Here is a 20,929-nt window from a genome sequence, read left to right as displayed (position 1 = left end):
TAACTGCCATCGAACGACAACAGAAAGACGACGACGACGACTACGACGCTAGCGTTTGCGTAGGAGGAGATCGCGGTGCAGTACCACCGCCGGGGGGGTTATATAGCAATCACGTTGCCGCCGTCCCGGTTTTGATTGATTTATTACGCGATCGCGCGCGCGCGCTCGCGTATAGTCGTTACCGGGAATATATGTACAACGATGGTACAATACGCGCGGCGGCCACGTCCGAGTATGTAACGGCGGCTGCAGTCGGTACCGCGTGCGTGCAAGCACGTCGCGTACCGAGAAAAAAAGTGCACCGGCAGCGGCGGGTCCGGTGTGCGGTGGTGGCGCCATCACCACTACCACCGCGCCACCATCACCATCACCATCACCACCAAGATGACGACGACGACGACGACGAGTGTCTGTCGGCCGTTGTCGTCGTACGGCCTATGAATAAAAGAAACGCGGTCACCTCACCCGACCCCGCCGCGGTAAAAAAATCAGCGGAAAAAAACCACCGCCGCCGTTCGTATATTGTATATTATCCACCGTATATTTATTCTGTTGACGACGATTCAATCGACCGCCGCGGGGTCAAACGTTGTCTCTAATACTTGAAGTAATATATACGCTTTACTTATAATAGCAGTTCAGGTCTCATATAGCTCGACAGTCGTCGTATGGTTAAGCGACGGCGACGTACGTGCCGTCGGACGACGACTCGGTGGCGCCGCCGTACGACGACTATGACAACGATGACGACGACGATGACAACGATGACGACAACGACGACTCCGAAGTCCGAAGACGCCACTGTCTCTGCAACGTGTCGGGCTTTTGTTGACGCGAACTGCGGCGGTGGAGGCATAACACCGACGGGCGGACGCGAGAGCGGTGCATCAGCGGAGGCATCGAAGCACCGCCGTTACACCGACGCTGTGTTAGCTGAACCGCGTATGTCACTCTCGGCAAGGGGCCAAAGCCGAAACAACGACGACGTAAAAAATAAAAGAAAAGAGGATTTTTTTTTGTTTGTTTTTTTAACGCACGAGAAAAGACAAAAGTATCGACCTCGCGCGCGCGCTCATTATGTCATTGAAAATTATATCATGTGACAACACACTGCACACACGAGAGCACCCGTACAACGTTTATACATATATTTGTTTGTGTGTGAGTGTGTATGATAATATGACGCATGTTGTAATATATTATAATATTATTATTATGTACATCATGATATTATTATACGTATAACAAAATGTGTTCGGCGATTGTGAAAAAAAAAACAATGATAATTATTAAGGCGGCGGGACAGTCGTCACACGTGCGCGTTCATACACGTCGTGTGTTATACAGTATTATTATAATATGTAGAGTATACAGTGTTGTGTGTGGTTTGTGTGATGCAGCAGCAGCTGTTGGCGGTATGGATTAACAGTGGAAAAAAATCCAACCGACAGATGACCGGGGGACTAGGACGACGAAATTATCGTCGTATTGTTTCGCGCGCCATTCATATAATATATAATAATATATCGCAACGTGCACGGCGACTACGACTATAATCGACGGTGCCATCCCTGCGTGAGGGACGACGACGACGACAATAGCCGGAAAAAACTGCAGCGCAAAGTGCGGCGCGTCGATAGTCAAGTGCGCCGGTCATCATGTACGCGCATTATAACTATAACATAATACGTATACACTATACAATGTATATGTATATTATATATACACTGCCGCGGGGGAGTCGTAAAAAGAAAAAATCTCCAAAACAATATAGTCGAACGATAATCCCGCGGGGTCGCGCGCGTCATTAACCAATGTATTATTATATATGTACGCCCTTCTGACCCCCTTTCCCGACCGATGTAGCAGTTGCACATGTCGCGCAAAAAAATCTGCGGTCACTGATGCAGGGGTGGTGGAGTGGCACGCGCCGCCAGTTATAATACGTATATTATAATACACTGCTCAGTGGTGTACGCAATTTACACACACACATGTAGTGAAAAAGGCTAACCCTTTGCAGCGTGCCAGATCGTATATATAATATATTATTTGTGCGTTGTTACATATTATATTAAATAGGTTTAGTACACTGCAGAAGTTTATTTTATATGTAACTGCTACAGCCTACAAACGGAAATTATAATGAAAATAACGAGTAGGTAACATATATATAATAATATACCTTTATAATGACGACTATACGAGGGGGTTAAAGACTGAGCGGCGGCACACGCTTAAAAAGCGGCGTTGGCCGTTAGACGCGACGAAAAGCCGACGAGAGTTGGCCGTCGTAGTCGTTGTGGTATTCACTAATTAATCGGAAAATACTGCGATGGTTTTTTACTGTGCACGTCACCACCACTACCAGCGGAATTCCGACTGCCCTCCATATTATTATAACCTGCACAACACCGCATCACCAACAGCGGAACAGGTATGCAGCGCGGCGGTGTCGTCTCGTCTCTCATGCGTTGCTGCTGCTGTTGCTGCCGCTGCTGAATATAGTGACTACAGCCGCCTAGCGCACGCGCGCGCGAGAAAAAACCCAATTAACGGCGGTAGTGCGGCATGTGTGGACGTCGGCGGCGACAAAAATATTTGTATCCATCATCATCACGACTGCCGCCGCCAGTAAAAACAACAACCAGACAATGACGAGTAAACGCGACTATACATACGCGTTTCAGGTCATTAAAACTTAATGTTTTTAATTCGGGGCGGCTGCGACGACGATCGTATTGACCCGACAACCTTCACCGCCGTATAAACGACAAAAATTGGATAATTTTATTATTATTACACTGCCTTCCTATCTATATACAATATATTATTTATACGATCGTCGTCGTCGCAGGTGACTCTCTCTTGCCCGCACTCGCCCCTCCACCAGCACCGCGATCTGTGACCGGTGTGCTCCGGACACATGTGACAGGCCTCTTATAGGTCGAGGAGACGTTTCAGCGGGATCGTGTTTTTCGTTTTTTTTAATTAAGGGTGGGCTTTTAATCGACTGCTGCTGCCGTACGACGGCGACCACGGTGGTATTACCCCGCCGTTTATCGCCACCGCTCCTGCACCAGCGCATGTGTATATAAATTAAAAACGGCTAGACCGCGGCGGTCAGATAGTGTGCGTACAAGAGAGAGAGAATGAGTGAGAAACAGTGAGAGCGACAAGGAGAGAGACCGCGAACGGAAGAGAGGACGACGGCGGCAACCGGTCTGCCATCTCGTTTCGCCGCCGCCGACGACTAACGCGCGCGGCATGAGACCCGAGCCAATTAACGAAAAATATAATCGGAAGAAATACCTCGGCGGCGACCAAGACTACGAGTATTATTAAAAAATAAAAAAAAAACGAGACGAGAAATACCGAAATCGAATCGAATCGTACGATAAATCGTTGTCGTCGTATAGTCGTCGTCGCCGGCATTGTAGTGGCGGCGACAGGTGTGTACAGGCGGTCATTGAAAATAAAATAAAAAACCGAAATAAATATATACATTTTTTAGAAATGCTGAGTTTGTTATTAGGTACGTCGCGGTGGTATACACACACACACTCACACACACACTCACACAAGCGTTATTTATATAAATTCGAATGGTACTATGATATTATACATTATAATATTATTATTATTATTATTATTATTATTATTATGTATTCGATATGTATAAATTCCAATAGTATTATAACTATTATGGGACATTTGAATATTCAAATCACGCGCGAGCGAGCGCAGTCACATCGGCAGCGGAACAGCAGCGGGGTATACCTAACTTGCAGCAGCTTACCACACACACACACACACACACACACACACACACACACACACACACACACACACATAATGCGTATAATATCATTGACACGAACATATCGTCATCGTAATATATTATATTATTATAATATATTGACGGTTCTCGAAAAGTTCTTTGTGCACGTCATGTGTATTTATGTATTTATGTGTCAAACCGTGTGCCGCGGGTTAAAACAATTCGCCGCAGTCGGTCGTCTACTATATTATATTATTATAATAAAATATATAATATTATTATGTATTTTATATTTATATAAGTATATATACTATATAGGTATTATGTACGGTACACGACGGGCTATTATTATTATTATTATTGTTATTATTTATTACAATTGTTATAATCGTCGTCGTCGTAGTCGTCGTCGTTATCGTATCGATCGAGATGTATCGATCGTCGTTGGTCAATAAATGAGCGTCCGGTCGTGGCGAGCGGATTACGCGCGGCACAGGCGGCTATATATATATATGTACGTATAAGTACATATAATATAATAATATAATAAATACGGAGATCGTGACCCCCGGTTTTTTTTCTCAGTCACTCGCGGATCTACGAGTTAGCGGGGCGCGTTTTAGACACGAAAACCCTGTTGCCCCTCTGCGCATTTGATGTATAATATGTGTATATGCATATTGTATACACGGCACGAGCCGTGGACGGTATAAAGCATGGTGCTCACCGGTGGCCCCCGACGGTGCCGGAAGAGAAAATTTCGATACGAAAAAATAATGTATTACTATTACATATATGATCGCTACGCGTACTGTACGACGACGACGACAACGACACGACAAACGTTGTATGTAGAAGAAAGATCTATACAATTAACGGCCACAACACAAGTAAAGTACCTGTGCGACGGAGGAAAAAAAACTACGACATAGGTCGCGAAAACTCAGCGACTGCACACACGCGACAGCGACGGTCGTGCTCGATTTTTTTTTAATTAAAAACGCAGAAAACGCACGCGACGGAGGCAGGAAAAGGTAAAAACCACGATCGGGTAAACGGCGCTTTCGTGTAACGGTGACGGCCGTTGTCGATAATATAGTGCGTGTACGGTATCATGCATTATTTTCTGCTGCTGTTTAATGTAGTATAGGTATGCTCCAAAAATGCATATTGTATGACTTGAGCCCAACAGCGACAACAATATAGGTTTAAGATAAAAATGTTATGTTTCAACCCCATCCCCTATAAGTTATGCATAGTTATATGCATAATAAATGTTAATAATAATATAAGCAATCATAATATTATAAAACTATAACTACAATCTAATATTATTTGCATTCATAAAATATGAAAAGTTGATTTAATAAAATTATTATAACTCAATATCGAATATACTAAATTAAATAAACGTCTCATCTATGAAGTGAAATGGCTTAAGGAGAATTGAAATTCGGGGTACATGTACATGGAGGGTACAGCCCGAATCTAGGATGTTTCTTTCGCGTCAAAAAAATGAGTTAGGCTGAAGTATACGTTTTGTCCGCAGTAAATATTAAAATATGACAATTGGTGCTCACTGCTCAGAGTATATATATTGATTATCAGATGTGGGTCTCCGGATTATAATAAATCATAATTTTTATTAATTTCTTCAGTAATATTTAAATATTAAGCTAATATTTTATAGTTTGGAAATTAATTCGATATAAATTCATTATTTCTTGGTCAAGTTAGATATTTTCCAATTTAATATATAACTCATAAGTCAAAAATTAAATGTTTTGAAAATGTACGAATAGTAATATGATAAAGATTTCACGTGGAATAGTTAGACATGTATATGAGCTATTATAGATGATTCAATTCTAAATAATATACCTGGAGTATTACATTATATCCTTAAACGGGATTTTCAGATAGTTTTGAATACACGGTGTAACAGAATGACATGATAAATTAAATAACTCACTATTGTACTCATAACTCATCAATATTTTATTATATATTTAGTTTATAGATGATCTCGTTAAAAGTTCAGTAAGTTACAAGTTTAAAAAAAATTCAAAATAACTAATTTGTAAATCTAATTTTTAGAAAAATGCTGACGGTACAAACTTTTATTTAAATCAAGTAGGTAGTTTATTTTTTACATTTTTTGAAAAATATCGATATTTTTTGGAGTGAATACATTTTTGTGGAAAATGTTCTGTCATGTAAATCTTAAATTATAATACATATTATATTATCCATAAAGGTGATTTTCATAATTTTTTTCATACGTTTATCTCAGGGCTTGCATTTGAAAAAAACATTCCGTTTTATATTATTTACAATTAAAACGTTACACAATTTTTGCGTTTATCGTTATTTAAAATAGTGTTAATACCTATTAAATTTAAAAACAATAACTAATTCGAGTAGGTAACGGCCCGGATACAGAATATAATATTATAATCAAAAACATAGCGTGGGTAGTAAAATCCTCGAACGGTAGAACCGTTTGGACTCAACGGCGAATATACCGCAGTGCGTTGACACCCTTGGATTGTTTGCATGAAATAAATGTCTCTACGAAAACAATAGACCTTTTAAATAAATAGATTTTAAAATATTTCGTTTTGTGTTATTTTTCGTTCAATGATATTCTATAAATTACGTTTTCTTTTACGGTATTTAATTATTTTTGATTATCGCTCCCGTTAAATAACGTTTACAATTTTCAATCGTTTTATGTGAACTATAACGTTATAATCATAACGTTTGCAAGTCCTGGTTTATCTAGATTCAATTATTTTTCATTATTATTTTGTCAAGTTACACCATGTGGCCTGCAGTATATCAAAACCAAAGCTGAGACCAAACATTATCGTACGGCAAATAATTCCCGGGTACTAAATTCCCCATCTTAATATCTGGTAACGTAAACTCAATTTTTCGACGGGGTGAACCCGGTCCGTTTACCATTAACGCCTGTGTTCACTGCTCAGCCGCCGGCGTATATTACTAAATAATAATATGCCTATTACAATAATATATTATTATAACCGCGGCTGACGATTCGCGGCGGCGGCGATGACCGAGTTAAACGCGGCGAAGAAGACGTATATTATAATATTATATATTATACGCGTAAACGACGATGAATAATTATAATTCGTTTTCTTGAAAAACCGCCTGTGTGCATGGACGAACGAAAATATATTATTCCGTATAGGTACGATAATATAATATTATATACGTAATATATAGGTATTTATAATACGTGGTAGTGCGGCGGCGGGCGAGCGAGGGGTTAAAAAAACGAGAAACGGTACGCCGGTTAGATATGAACGTCGACGAGATGGACGGCGCGGCGGCGATGGGTTGTCGGGGGCAGTGGTTGGGGGGGGGGGGCTCGGGTATATAACACACATACATACATACATACATAGGTACGTTTATTATATATATTTAAATGCGTTCCGGGAATTAAACGAGTTTTGTGGACGGTGGTCTTGTCGATCCCGCCGCCGACTCGGTCGTTTTACTTGCGCGTGTACTTGCGTGCGCGTGTGCGTGTGCTGTGCCGCGGCCGCGATGCGTGCACACGCTCGGACGACCCGTTCGACGGACGGACGGACGGACCGGCACCACAACGGTGGCCGCGCGGTCATTATAATAGATCGGCGCGAACGCTGCAGCAGCAGTAATAATATTGTATGTGGGGTATACGCCACGGCCGAATAAAAAAACGTTTTGCCGTCGTTATCGCCGCCGCGTCTATAATAGTAAATAATATATAACTCGCGCGTATAATATCAATAATATTATTATAATTTAATAACACTGCACACGCTATATTATAATATGAAAATTATCGGGAACGATGTATTATGCCCGGAAGCGAGTACATAATATTATATACACAACGATATTATAATATTATATAGGTATCAGTAGTTCGGTAGTGGCTATTCGCGGCATATATATATATATATATATATTATATTATATCCATATAATACCATACAATTTTATAAATATATTTATTGTATATGTCTCAGTGTATTATAATAGTACCGCGGCTTGCACGCGACGAACACAGTATTATTGTACAACAATTTAACAACAAGTCGACAGTTACGTCCATTAGATCCCAAATGTCCGATGTATGGGTTCTTGTCTATATATTACATTATTATATCGTTGGCGTAGTGCCAAATAGAAATTTTATAATCGGCCATTATTGCAGTATATGATAATATACTCTCGGGACTTAAATGGGGGATATAATATTATTATCTCCTATATACGATAAGTCGGTACTAGGTGATTATACTATACGGAGTGGTCAATGAGTGGGAAATACATTGTAATATTTCTATATTATTATATTACGTACAATACGCGCGAATAGGTGTACCATATCCGTTAAAACTGAAAAGGCTCTAGTCCGCTCGTTAAGAAACCGCGCGATGTAGGTATAGAAATAATACCAACAATACCGCTCTATACGATAATAATAATATATATTGTGTTATAAGATCATAAATAATTCCTATTTGTGAGGTCGAATATCGATTTCACCACCTACCTACAAAGCTCGAATATTTCCCAGAAATCGTCCGCCTGTATATTATGTGAATAATATAAAAAACCAATTAATATTAATGCGTTTCTATTCGAGTTTCAAAATAAATGTATATGCTTTATAGCTGGTATACAACGTATCATTACGGCCACATTAGACGGATCCACATCTTCGATAAGTGTACCAATACATTATTACAGCGTGCTAACACAAAAATATACTATCGAAATAAGCCGATTACTTGCGTTAATAAAGTCTATACTATTACCTACAGGTGATGTTTTTTTTTTTTTTTTTTATCAAAGAACAATCATTATTTAAAAACTATTAACGTTAATGAAAATATTTTTTTTATATAATGTTAAGTCTTTACAACACTATTATGACTTTTTAATTTCATATAAGTACCAAATAAAAAATAGTATTATTTTGAGTATTTAGGTTTATAAAAATCAAATATTGGACGAGTGTTTAATAAGTTAAAAGTTCGTCAAACTTAGATGAGTGTAGTGGATCGTGGATCTACGCCACTCCACTCCACTCATCTAAACTTGTGAGATTATGTATAGATTATGAAATAATGAATTTTTTCGATAAAGAGTCAGTAATGAGTAATCTAAATTATCAATCGAGTCGTAGTAATATTCAAATCAATCGGATGATAAATTAATTGAAATACAAAAGAAACACTTTGAAGTTTAATTATATACTTTTAAAACTAATACTGTTTTAAAATATGCTCGAAAAATCCTAAGAAAAACGACAGTAACATTTTGATGGAAAGCAAAAAAATCAAAATAAAATTTCGTTAATTTAACTATAATATGTATATATACCTAATATATGTATACCTACTATGTACATATATTTCGGGTCTACCGTCACCTTGCATTGGAAAGATTGTTACGGAAAAGCTCACTGACTTACAAGCCCCGCAAATAATAATAACAATATATGTCCATTTGAATTATAAATAAATAAATATAAAAAGTATAATAATACTAACGGTCCAGCTGAAGGTAAACTGTAATGCCAGGTTGCCGCCGGCTGCACCACGGTTGTTGACGTCCGCGGGTGAATTGGTGTCCGGAACTGCGGCCGCGGCGTCACCGCCAAGCGTAAACGAATTTCCGCCGAGGACGGGGCTGGTGACATTACCGAAGGAGCAGTGGTGAAGGTGCGAGTTGGGCGTTTGGTGGTGATTGGAACCCGTGGACGACGAATCGTCTTCGCCGATGACCACCCTGCCGCCGGCCAACACGGACGAGGATGACCCACCCGGTGGTTGCTGCTGCTGCTGTTGTCGGCTCTGGTACTCGCGCAAGCACACCTGGAATAGGGTGTTGCACTGCGGTGAGCCGGTACACTGCAACGTGTTACGCTGTGCCGATGACGATTGCTGTTGGGCGGACGACGAGGAATCGCTGCCACAACACTCACCCGTAGCCAGTTGGCCGCGGTAATTTTCAATCTCCAGTATTTGCAGCTCGAAAAATCCCAGTGCCCGGACGTCCTGTGTGCGTGCAAAACGTTAACAAAATCGATCATTTACCATATTATTATAATGATTAATGTGATATAGATATTAGTATATTTTGTGATAATAATATACGTTATATAAGTATTATATTATAATATAACAACAACAATAACATCAACAATAACAAGGCAAAGAGGGCAACGTGGGGACGGCACAGAGAACGGACCACCAATCAGTTCGCTCGATCAGCCGTCATACGACGTTGCTATAAGTAGGTAGGTGGTAATGGTATATAGTGGTACTACGTTTATACGAATATAACAATATACATTGTTATGACCATCAAACGTCATATTTTTAATCCGTTCTAAGCTCTAATATAATAATATTCGAATCGGTGTAGCCAGTTATGAATAATATTCGGTCGATTGTATCATCTTGATGTCAATAATTGTACCCTGTGTGGCTGTGTAATGTGAGTATGCAATTCGATTATCTAGCAACCATTGTAAGTCTATTATAATATGTAAGAAAATAACGACAAACATGATATAGGTACCTAACTTTAACTGCATGTACGGTTGATATCGTGGTATTGTGGTAATACTTCAAAGTTACCACGAAGAACGAAAATTACTATTCGAATTAGGGGTATAGCGATAATGGTTAATGAATGATTTAATGAACCATGCTAACAACGACCAATCAGAATAGTACGATAAAAGGCCCACAAAAGACGAGTAGATGACGTATATCTGTAGTGAACCCAACTTAACGAATAGTATTTGTAATACCCTAAACAGATTGAAAGAGATTTAATTTTAGAGATAGGCACCTATACAACTTTTTGAATTGAGAACATTATATATAATATGGTGCACGCACATAATATATTATCAACCTGCACCTCCTTCGGACTCTAAAATTTCATATCTTGTTGATGATGGTACCGGGTGGGGGTGGTATAATTATATCGTTTCCGTCGCATATGCCCGCGGGTATCAAATCCGTTAGCCCGTCAGGGCGGCGGCTCCGATAATTCGAATAATCGGCGTTTCGCCACCGCGCATATAGCCTTATGTGTGAGCCGTACGACACGAAGACAGCGATGATTAATAATGCGCTGTATGACGGCGGCGGCGCCGAAATAGTTTCTCATGAAACTCCATATTGTTACGCTAATGACGAGGTAGGTGGTGTAGGAGTACCTTTTTGTGGCAGACGGCAGTTAAGTAAAGTGTTAATTAAGATTTTATGTTTTGGGTTTTTATTATATGTTTACATCGCACACATATTCACACGGATTAAACGTTAATATGTTAGGGGTTACGTTATTAACCGAGTGGCTTAAAAATAATTAAAATTTAAACATGATACGAGACATGTAACTACTTTAATGTATAGAACTAAATTTAACTGAAGGTATACAACGAACATGGAAATATTTAACTACTCGATAGATTGTACCCAGCGTGGTGGCAAATTTTACATGTGAGTTATCCTGGCGCCTCACAAAAAGAACTACATTAAATGGTTACATTTTGGAACATAATAGATTTGAGAATATGTGTGACCAAAAATACATTATACACTTCCAATAGAATAATCATCTCTGCTAAATGTTAATACAGTTTATTATACGGGTAGTTAATATAAGTGATAACCGCTTTTAAATTGCCTACTAAATAATTTAAACGCCATTAGCATATACAATAAAATAAATGTACAATACCTTTATTTGTTATTTGTATATACAAAGAACTGGAAACTATATATTAGTATTTATAGCATCAATAATACCTATACAGCCTTTATATGCATCCGTCTCTTCTACTGTAGGTACCTACCCATTTAAGTTCTGCACAAATTACAAGACACATTTCCTGTTCGTATCCTATTCAGAAATTCCATGTAAAATATCTTAGTCGAAAATGAATAGCTGATGAATGGGGTGATAGGTGATCAAAAACACATTAAATTTTTAACAGGATATCTGTCATCCCTATTTAAACTGTGCTAATTAAACGACGCTTCAATAACGTATTATTACAATACTTATAATACTATTCAATATAACACACACGGTTTGTCCCTTTGTGTTTGTTTATCCAGGAATAATACGAAGTAGCGGACAGGTAAGTCATCAGTAACAATATACATACGGTATCCGGTCTCAGCTACTACATAATAATATATTATTGGTAGGTTCCTATTTAAAGTGTGCATAAAAACGAACTCAATACCAAACCATTAAAATATAATATAACTAATTATCGCGTATACGGTCGTCCGACACTACCTGCAGGCCTCTACACATAAATACAACGAAGCGCGCGCGCGCGCGAACACAATAACTAAGTGCATGTCCATTGTCAGATACTTTATTTCGGGTCATCGGTGGCAGGACGCGGACCGGGGGGCACGAAAACGATTGTTATACGTGACGACGCGACGAACGAGCTCACACACATACACTCACGCGCGATAATAATGAAAATTAAAATGATAAATGATCGAGTGATTTGTCTCGTCGTTGTCGATCACCGACGCACGCTAAACGGACGGACGTCGTCGTCATCATCATCATCATCATCAACGTCATGCATATATATAGTGTGTGCGACGGCCTAGCCATTTGTTATACGTAAATTGACGGGTGGAGGGGGCGGAAGCAATGTAAAAAAATATCGGCCGCCCCGCACGACCAGATCTCTCCTCCGTAGGTATCTAGTACCTACCTAGGGCCGCGCGTGTCCGTGCGGGAAATCACACGCGATCTATAACTGAATACAATATTTGACGACGACGACGATCGCGTTTTCGAGAAGAAAAAAATTTGTTGCTGCTACATGTCATCCCTTTTTTTGTAGTTATAAAATACGTAATGCAGTAATAGTAATAATAAAACTATACATAATATGTGTAGCTTTATAGTCTATATTATATTTATATACCTACCTAATATATAATATATTAAACAAAACGTAAAAATACGTCTGCGTGCGCGATTTTAAATATTTTCCACCGACGATCGCGTGAACCTCAGCTCTTTTGACGTCGTTCAAACAATCATCCTAACCCATGAACACGCACGCTAAACCACCGTATTAATCGCGTTATTATTATTATTATTATTACGAGACGCGTTTTTGCGTCGTATGGGGGAAAAATGCACGTCGTCGTGCGGGGTTCAGTGTATAAAGTCGTGTATGTGTGTGTGTGTGCGCGCAGTGTGTCTGGTGTTGGCGCACGAAGACATGGCCTATACACGACGACGACGACGACGACGACGACAACGGGTTGCGTGCCGGCCGGTCAGCGGCGTTGCGGCGGCTGCCACGCGGTCCGGGCGTGCGTGCCACCACGTCCGCCGCCCACGTAACGCATGTATACGCGCGCGCGCGCGCGCTCGCGCTTGTATAGGTATATTCACAAGCTCTCGCTCGGCAATCCATCTCTCCGCTGCTGCTGCGTACACCTCCTCCTCCACCTCCTACTCCACGAAGTCCCCCGCGCGACTCGTATATTATTATTCGTCACGACTCGGCAGGAAACTTGCGGGTACATCACAACGATATAATAATATAATATATTATTATACCATGTTATTATATTTTATACACATTATAGAAAACGATGCAGTCGTATACACAGCATTTAACCGAATTTCGTTGCCTTTGTACGAGGACGTCGTTGGGAGGTATGCGTACCTACATTGCGAGAGTGGACATATTATACCGTGGTATATAAGAGCTATATATTATGTACAGGAGCGACGATTCGCGTTCGCGATATCATTATTTATAATATTATACATAATATACCGTCTTCGTCTTGGTACACTCTACAATACGTGCCTATGCATTATATATACGCGCGTGCAGTAGCGAGTATTACGAATGATTTTCGAGGACGGCGGTGGACCGTGGAAAATCGGAGAATATAACTATGCGTGTCCGTCCAAAGTATATTGTAAAAAGCGGCAAGCCGAACGGCGGGAGCGATGGTCGGGTCGTGAGTGGGGTTGTATAGGTACTGGCGAAACGCAATGACGTGTGTAATAGGCGAGACGAATATAATACGCCAGCCCCCACCCACCACCCCACTCGTCGCTTCTGAGTCGACGACGTGAGAATAGAACAGAAATAAATGGAATACATTTTTTTAGAATAATAGAAGGTATGTAATGATGATAATAATAATAATAATAATAATAATGTGATATATACGTGCGGTATATACGGCGACTGCGCGTAAAACACGGCCGGAGTACCGCGGCGACGGGGAAGAGGGCCGGGCTTAACACCGCAGCGGTACACGAACATTTCGACGGTACCACCGCGTCTGGGCGGGGCTTGGGCGGCGTGACGATGCGCGTATACCGCGGACCCGGCCTGGCGAAAAGTTACGGAGCCGGCCACGAGACGACAGAACGAAAGTCACTCCCCCCGAAACGGCGTCGCGGCCGCTGACAGTGGACAGCGCGCGTGCGTCATCCCACCCTGTCGCGGCCGTTCGCCGGAAAAGTTCGCGGCGCGCGCGTGAAGAGCGTTTTGACTGATCGCAAGATTTGCAAACGTCGTATGTCATTTAATTTTACACGTGCGGCATAATATTATATATTATTTCAAGTTCGATTGAAACGTAAAGTTTTGTCAAAATTTATAAGCGATACCAACGGTGAGAAAGAAAAAAAACAGTCGTCGACAGTGGTATTATAATATTATTATCGCCAGTATATTATAATGTTATTAAAACGACAGTATAATTGTGGGCCCCGAAATCGTATGCCGACTGTCGAGGAGGGTCTTCGTCGTTCCCCTGCCGCGATATAATATATTATACTTACACGTGTCAGGACGAAACATCGCGCGCGGCTGTACCAGTGCTGTAACACAATAGTACATTTAGGGTGGAACGAGTGCATGACTCGTTGCATGACTGGCACGACACTTTTACTGGGGCCGGAAGACCTATAGGGCCCAACCGCAAGATCCGTTATTAGGTTATTTTTCAAATTTCCGCATTTAATACAGGTACCTATTACAATAATTATTATTGTTGGTTGAAACAATTCACATATTGTGTACAGTAAAAAATATTATACGAAATGTACGTTTCGGTTTTGCATTGGGTATAATCACTGCAATATTATCATATGCGGGTAACGTAATAATAATATATACATATACGAACGGGTTGAAATCTCTTTTGTATATCTTTCACGACGATCGTGTCGCGACGGTCGGCACACGCAGAGATAACATCCATCGCAGCAGCCCGCAATGTAACTAATCCATATATATTTATGCGTCTGTATCTGTACACATATCTTTACCTCGAACACAATAGTGTTCTAATAGAGTACTCTAATGTCCATGATCCATATACGCTAACAGGATAACTTTTTATACTTCACGGCGGTGATCGATGGGGCGGGGGAGGGGTGCATCTAAATGTTTAGCCATCACGGGTAGGTATATATATCAACGTCTAGTTACGCCAGCGGTGAGTGCACTACAACTGTAGCCATTGGGTATACGTATAGGTATATAGATACCTATATACGCCGTTTGTTATAAAATATAAATTTATTCACTCTACATTGTTATAACGAGGACTAGAAAGAAACCTAGTTTGCGGGAACCGCTGTCGCTGATGATGATGCTGCTATGGGTACCTACCTATTATTATACAGCGAGAGAAGGTACGTGGTCGACGGTTGTATAGAAATGTATTAAACGATCGCGGGAAAATACTGCCACCTGACTGAACCGGTACGCAAGTACGGTTAAGTGTGTGTGTATGTGTGAGTATGTGCAAGTGTGTGTATATGTATATAAGTGAGTGTGTGCGTGTAAACGTTTTATCGACCGAAATAATAATTATTATTATACACACGAATTTGTTTCGCGCAAAAAAACAACACGCACAGGCAGTGCGCGTAATTATATACAGCGGCTGTTCGGGATGAAATTCACGCGAGATTTAGGCACACTGTTTTGCGTATTAAACTGCTATCGCCATGTGCGTGTGTAATAATAACCGAAACTTTTCATGAAAAAAAACTCAGATATCTGAGGCAACGACGTAATTAAATAGGTATATAAATTAATAATATACCTATACGAATGTTATGTGACGCGGACAAACACGACTTACACGTATATTATACAGTCTTCCAGACGATGTTCGGAAAAATGTCCTATTGACCCCACGACACAAGTTTTAACAAAAATGTACCCACCAAACACCATTCGGGTCCGAAGAGTAGTGATAATATATATAGCACCTATATGGCTATATTAGAATTATACTACTACAGAAATTAAATGTATTTCGCTCACGACTCCAGACTTAAAGAAATTTTAGAGCGGCAGATGTCTTGGAAATTGGAAATGCTGTAGATCAGTTGACGTTAATTTTACAGATAAATTACAATTCAACCATTCAGGGCTTATCGTAGAACAATACATTCCCCGTATATACAACCATATATCCGTTAATATTTCCATCATACACAATAAAATACACACTAAAATTCAGAAACATATATCGAAGCAGCTGGTATACAACTAGAATAAGCACATCATCTACTGAAATAAATTAACAATAATTACATTTTTTCATCGACTTTTCAATAAAATTAGAAAACATAATAAACATTACTAATTTTATTAATTTACGTAAAGTAACGACTAAAATAATTATTTGTTACATAAGCATATTATAATCTATATTTTAAATATAACATAAAAAATGTATAAATATAAATGCTATAGTATGGAATATTATTCAGATACGCAACACTTATTTATATTGCAGTTTTCTACTAATTTCAATAATCAGATAATTATTTACCAGAAAATTGACAAAAACGAATATAAAATTATAAACCTAACTATTCGTATGTATGCTTCAATGAACAGTATAGAATCCGTTCAATGTGATTACCTCCGGACTTAGTTATAATGGTATCAAGACTGATAGTATAAAATGAGATTAGACATTTTATTTTCAATTAAATAATAAAATTACTTGGTAAATATATTTTAACAATGTAGTACTCCCGACATTGAATTAATAAAAAATGATAAAATTACATTAAAAACAATATTAATTTAAATTAGGTATGAGCTTATTATTATACTAGTTATTTGTTTTTAGAATATTTTAAATATTAAATAAATTAAGCAAATTAAGTAATTACAAAAAATAGTGTTTGAGATCAAAAACATAATTAACAACCGATAGTAAAACTATATCGTTCAACAATTTCGATAAAAGTTCACGGTTAAAAGGACGCCAACCCACATGTGTTCTCCCCGTTTTACAAGTGCGTAATATTTTACATTTAGCCCCGTTGGTTTTTTACGGTAGTTCAATTTTTAGCAAGTTATGCATATATACTATAAGTGTAATATAGCGTAAATTAAAAATACTCATAACTCACCTAAAAACTGAATAATAGTTAAAAAAAACAAATTACGAACACATATAATGTTCTTACCATCAAGTTTCGTTAAATTTCGATTCACTCAATTTTTTTTTTAATTAACGGAGCTAAACTTGAAATTTGTTATGTAACTCACTTGTAAGACGCGGAGACAACACATGCGGGTGTGGCGTCCTCTTAGGGTGATAAGTATATTCTGTCGTATTGCATAAATCATAATTGATTTAACTATTTAAACTTTATATAATAAATACATCCCCTTTAGTATATATCCTTTATCTTGTATTTATAACAATTAAAAAATCAAAATTTTTAAAATATATAATAATCAAGATTAGGTAAGGTAAATCTTTCAGGATTATTGGTTTAGCTTACACTTAGCTTCACACAAGAATGTGAAAAAAATTCATCGAAATACAAGAATTAAACAAATTATTGTAAGACCAAAATAAGTCCCTTGCTCTGTTCAGAATTTAAAATTTGCAAAGTTATGATTATGTACTTAATTAACCTTTTTGTTAATATGTACAAATTTTAATTAAATGCTTTTAAAACTAATAATAACCACTATATGTATAACCTGCATCAATAAAATATAATTCGTTTACTTAAACAACTTTTAAACCTTAGTTCTATTAAAATATTAGTAATTGGTAAAGTAAAAAACTATTATAGGTATTATTATTTATTATCAAACCTGTTAATTTATACAAATTATTTTCAAGTGAGAAAAAAGTTTAAGCACTTACGTAGGTAACTTATAAAATCAAATTAATTTTAAGAGGGTTTCTTATTATTCAAACTGGTTGTATCCTTCAATGTGTTCGTTACCCAAACAGGTTGTCAAATGTCATTCAAACTACTTCTAAAAAAAAATGTAATACTACCCAAACATGCATCCTCAACAGCTTACCTATCGAAACCCCTCCATTGACAGTCTCCACTCAACCCTTCATTATTACTATATAAATATATGCTTTTATTCATATAAATGATGGGTATTATATACATAATGTATTATTATGATGCATAATAATTTTTTAATTAATAGATAAAAATGACGAACTAGGTAGTTGTTTTGCCATAATTACGAACAGTATTAAAGAAGCGTAAATGCGGTGCAGTACGAACTTTCAATGAAACTGTTGTGAAAACATAAATTTATCACGTGCAGATAATATGCCGTATGTAGGAAGACGATATTTACATGTAATTTTATAAACTTTTAAAATTTTCACAATTTACAACAGACATAATATACCTATAATATTATGAATGAAAAATATTACGCCTGCACAACAATATTATCCAACGTACGAGTATCATATCTACCTACAGCCGACGGCGCTCAACATTATTTAATGCACACACGCAAACAAAAAACACCCGCCACATATCATATTATTATACTCGTTCGGCCCCGGCGGTGCAGGTGTCACACACACCACAGATTACTTATACCATTGATTTTTAAAACAAACAGATAAGCCATGATATTATAAAGAGATATTCGGCTACCAAGCCGCCCGATCCCACGTATCCACATTATGTACATCGATCTGCCACTCCCTGACACCACCGCACCCGACAGATCTGTATATAATAATATAACGGCAGGGTATAAAGAATCTACCTATACCATATACTACAATGTTGACAGCGGCGAAAGAAATTATCTCTATGTATAGCCGCGGCGTTCTGTCATCGAGCCGCCGAACTGTGTACATAAGAACCGATAATTATACCAATGATTATAGGTACCTATTATGGAAAAAATCGAGAAAAAAAATCTGAAAGCCGTATAGATAATATGGAAATAATAAAATACAGTATAATATACGAAGATAACGTTTGTGGCGTTTCTCGAGCATCGAAAATCGCCATTCATAGTTTATTATTCATTCACTATTATTACCATATTGTAAGTAACCTAATACATGTATTATATTGCATTAAACAAAAACTGTTACCTATTATAAATATTATAATTATTATTATTGTTGTTGTTATTATTTGCTATGTTACTAATATGCACTTCGTATTATTATGTCTAACTACAGAGATAGCAGTAATTGATATTTACGACAAATATTAATTTAGTTTAATTTAAATACACACGGCTGGCGACAGTCGTGGGAACCCGTCGTCAAACGACCAGTGTATACATATACTTGCTGTGCCCCCACCCCGTCGCCCCCATAAACACGATATATATTGCAATCGTGGATAGCGTCTGCAATTCGACGAGAACTATAAAAAAAATAAGTTTTTTTATAAAATATATATTATAGGTATATATGTACCGCGCGTGTAAATGCGTGCCACATAAACCGCGCACATATCGCGTACGTCATTTACACGGCGTCAAACACGTCACAAACGCCACGCATAGGTATATAATATAACGCGCGATTATCGTAGCAATAAAATATAAAAAAAAAATGGAATTAAATATGTCGAAAAAAGTCGTCACGAGCAAAGTTCGTATCCGACGGTCGTCGTCGTAAATGCATATACATCTGCGATACTAAAATAATGTACAGCCGTTAAGGTTATATTGCAGTGTACTTTCCTCCATATAATATAATATTATGTATAGTATAGTTATTATATTATTGGTGTCCCTATACGGATTCATTACCACGATACGACAGGCGTCGGAAAAACGATTAAGTATATTGTTTCGTACTATTATATAGATGCGTGAAATGGTTGGAATAAAATTAGGAAACGGTCTTTAAATGAAACAATTACAAAGGGTCCATGGAAGGGGGGAACTAAATGGACCAATGCCTGCCTGGAGTTTTGTAAGATGTATGTAATTTAATAAAATCTGGCATATCATATAGCTTATAAAAAAATTCTGGAAAAAAAGAGTCTTGTGAGGTAGAACCTATGCTATATTAGAATACTAGAGATCATAACAAAAGGTATAACAAAAATATATCCTAATTTGTACATAGAATTTTAATCTTATTCCGAGTGGAATTTTATTCGTTGGGCGCGCATGAACAATTAATAAACTATCCATATTTGAATTGAAATCTAGAGATGATATCATTTAATCGATTTTCTGACCACGTTTCGACCGTGGTTTATCGCAGTGCGCGCGTGTATATAATTACCATTACGACGACAACTTCACGGCCCCGAGGTGATACCGGTACAATTATTACAATATTAGTACAGTGAGAAAATATTTTTAGAAAAAAATTATACGTTACCTCGATCGCGGTGGTCAATATCATCAACATAGAGATGATCGCAAGCGCGAACTTGGACGGCCCGAACGACGACTGCTGCCTTGCACGGCGGCGCAACGGCCGTGGATGACCGGCGGGTGGTGGGTCAGCGATTTCGCAGTCGTCGTGAACCTCACGATGGCAGAAAGTTGGACGACACGTCGAAGTCGACGTCCACCCGGTCCATCTTGGCCGCCATACCCATTTGCTGGTGCTGGCAGCGGTGATGGTCATCTCGGCTGCGGAGTCTGCGTCGGACGCCAGTGGTGCCCGTCGGCGGTACAGCGGATAATCGGTGAGCGCGTCAACGGCAACGAAGAGATCGCCGTCCCGCCGGTGGGCTCCTCTGCGGCGGTCGCCGATTCCGCCGCATGTGTAACCTCCACATGCGGCGGCG

The 20,929-nt window shown here is 38.7% G+C and overlaps 1 protein-coding gene across 1 annotated transcript in view; it reads right to left on the bottom strand.

Moving 5' to 3' along the window:
- The window catches only part of LOC100162487, a 52,005-nt gene extending 31,082 nt beyond the window's left edge, over positions 1-20,923 (bottom strand). Inside the window, exons 1-2 of the mRNA XM_001952572.4 lie at positions 20,515-20,923; positions 9,361-9,867 (exon numbers count right to left, since the gene is read on the bottom strand). Of these exons, the coding sequence (XP_001952607.2) occupies positions 9,361-9,867; positions 20,515-20,766 (759 nt within the window). The 5' untranslated portion in view covers positions 20,767-20,923. The remainder of the gene's footprint in view (positions 1-9,360; positions 9,868-20,514) is intronic.
- Between the last annotated feature and the right edge of the window lie 6 nt (positions 20,924-20,929).

Source organism: Acyrthosiphon pisum, chromosome X (assembly GCF_005508785.2).
Source record: "Acyrthosiphon pisum isolate AL4f chromosome X, pea_aphid_22Mar2018_4r6ur, whole genome shotgun sequence".
Lineage (NCBI taxonomy): Eukaryota > Metazoa > Arthropoda > Insecta > Hemiptera > Aphididae > Acyrthosiphon > Acyrthosiphon pisum.
This window is presented reverse-complemented; position numbering and strand designations above follow the sequence as displayed.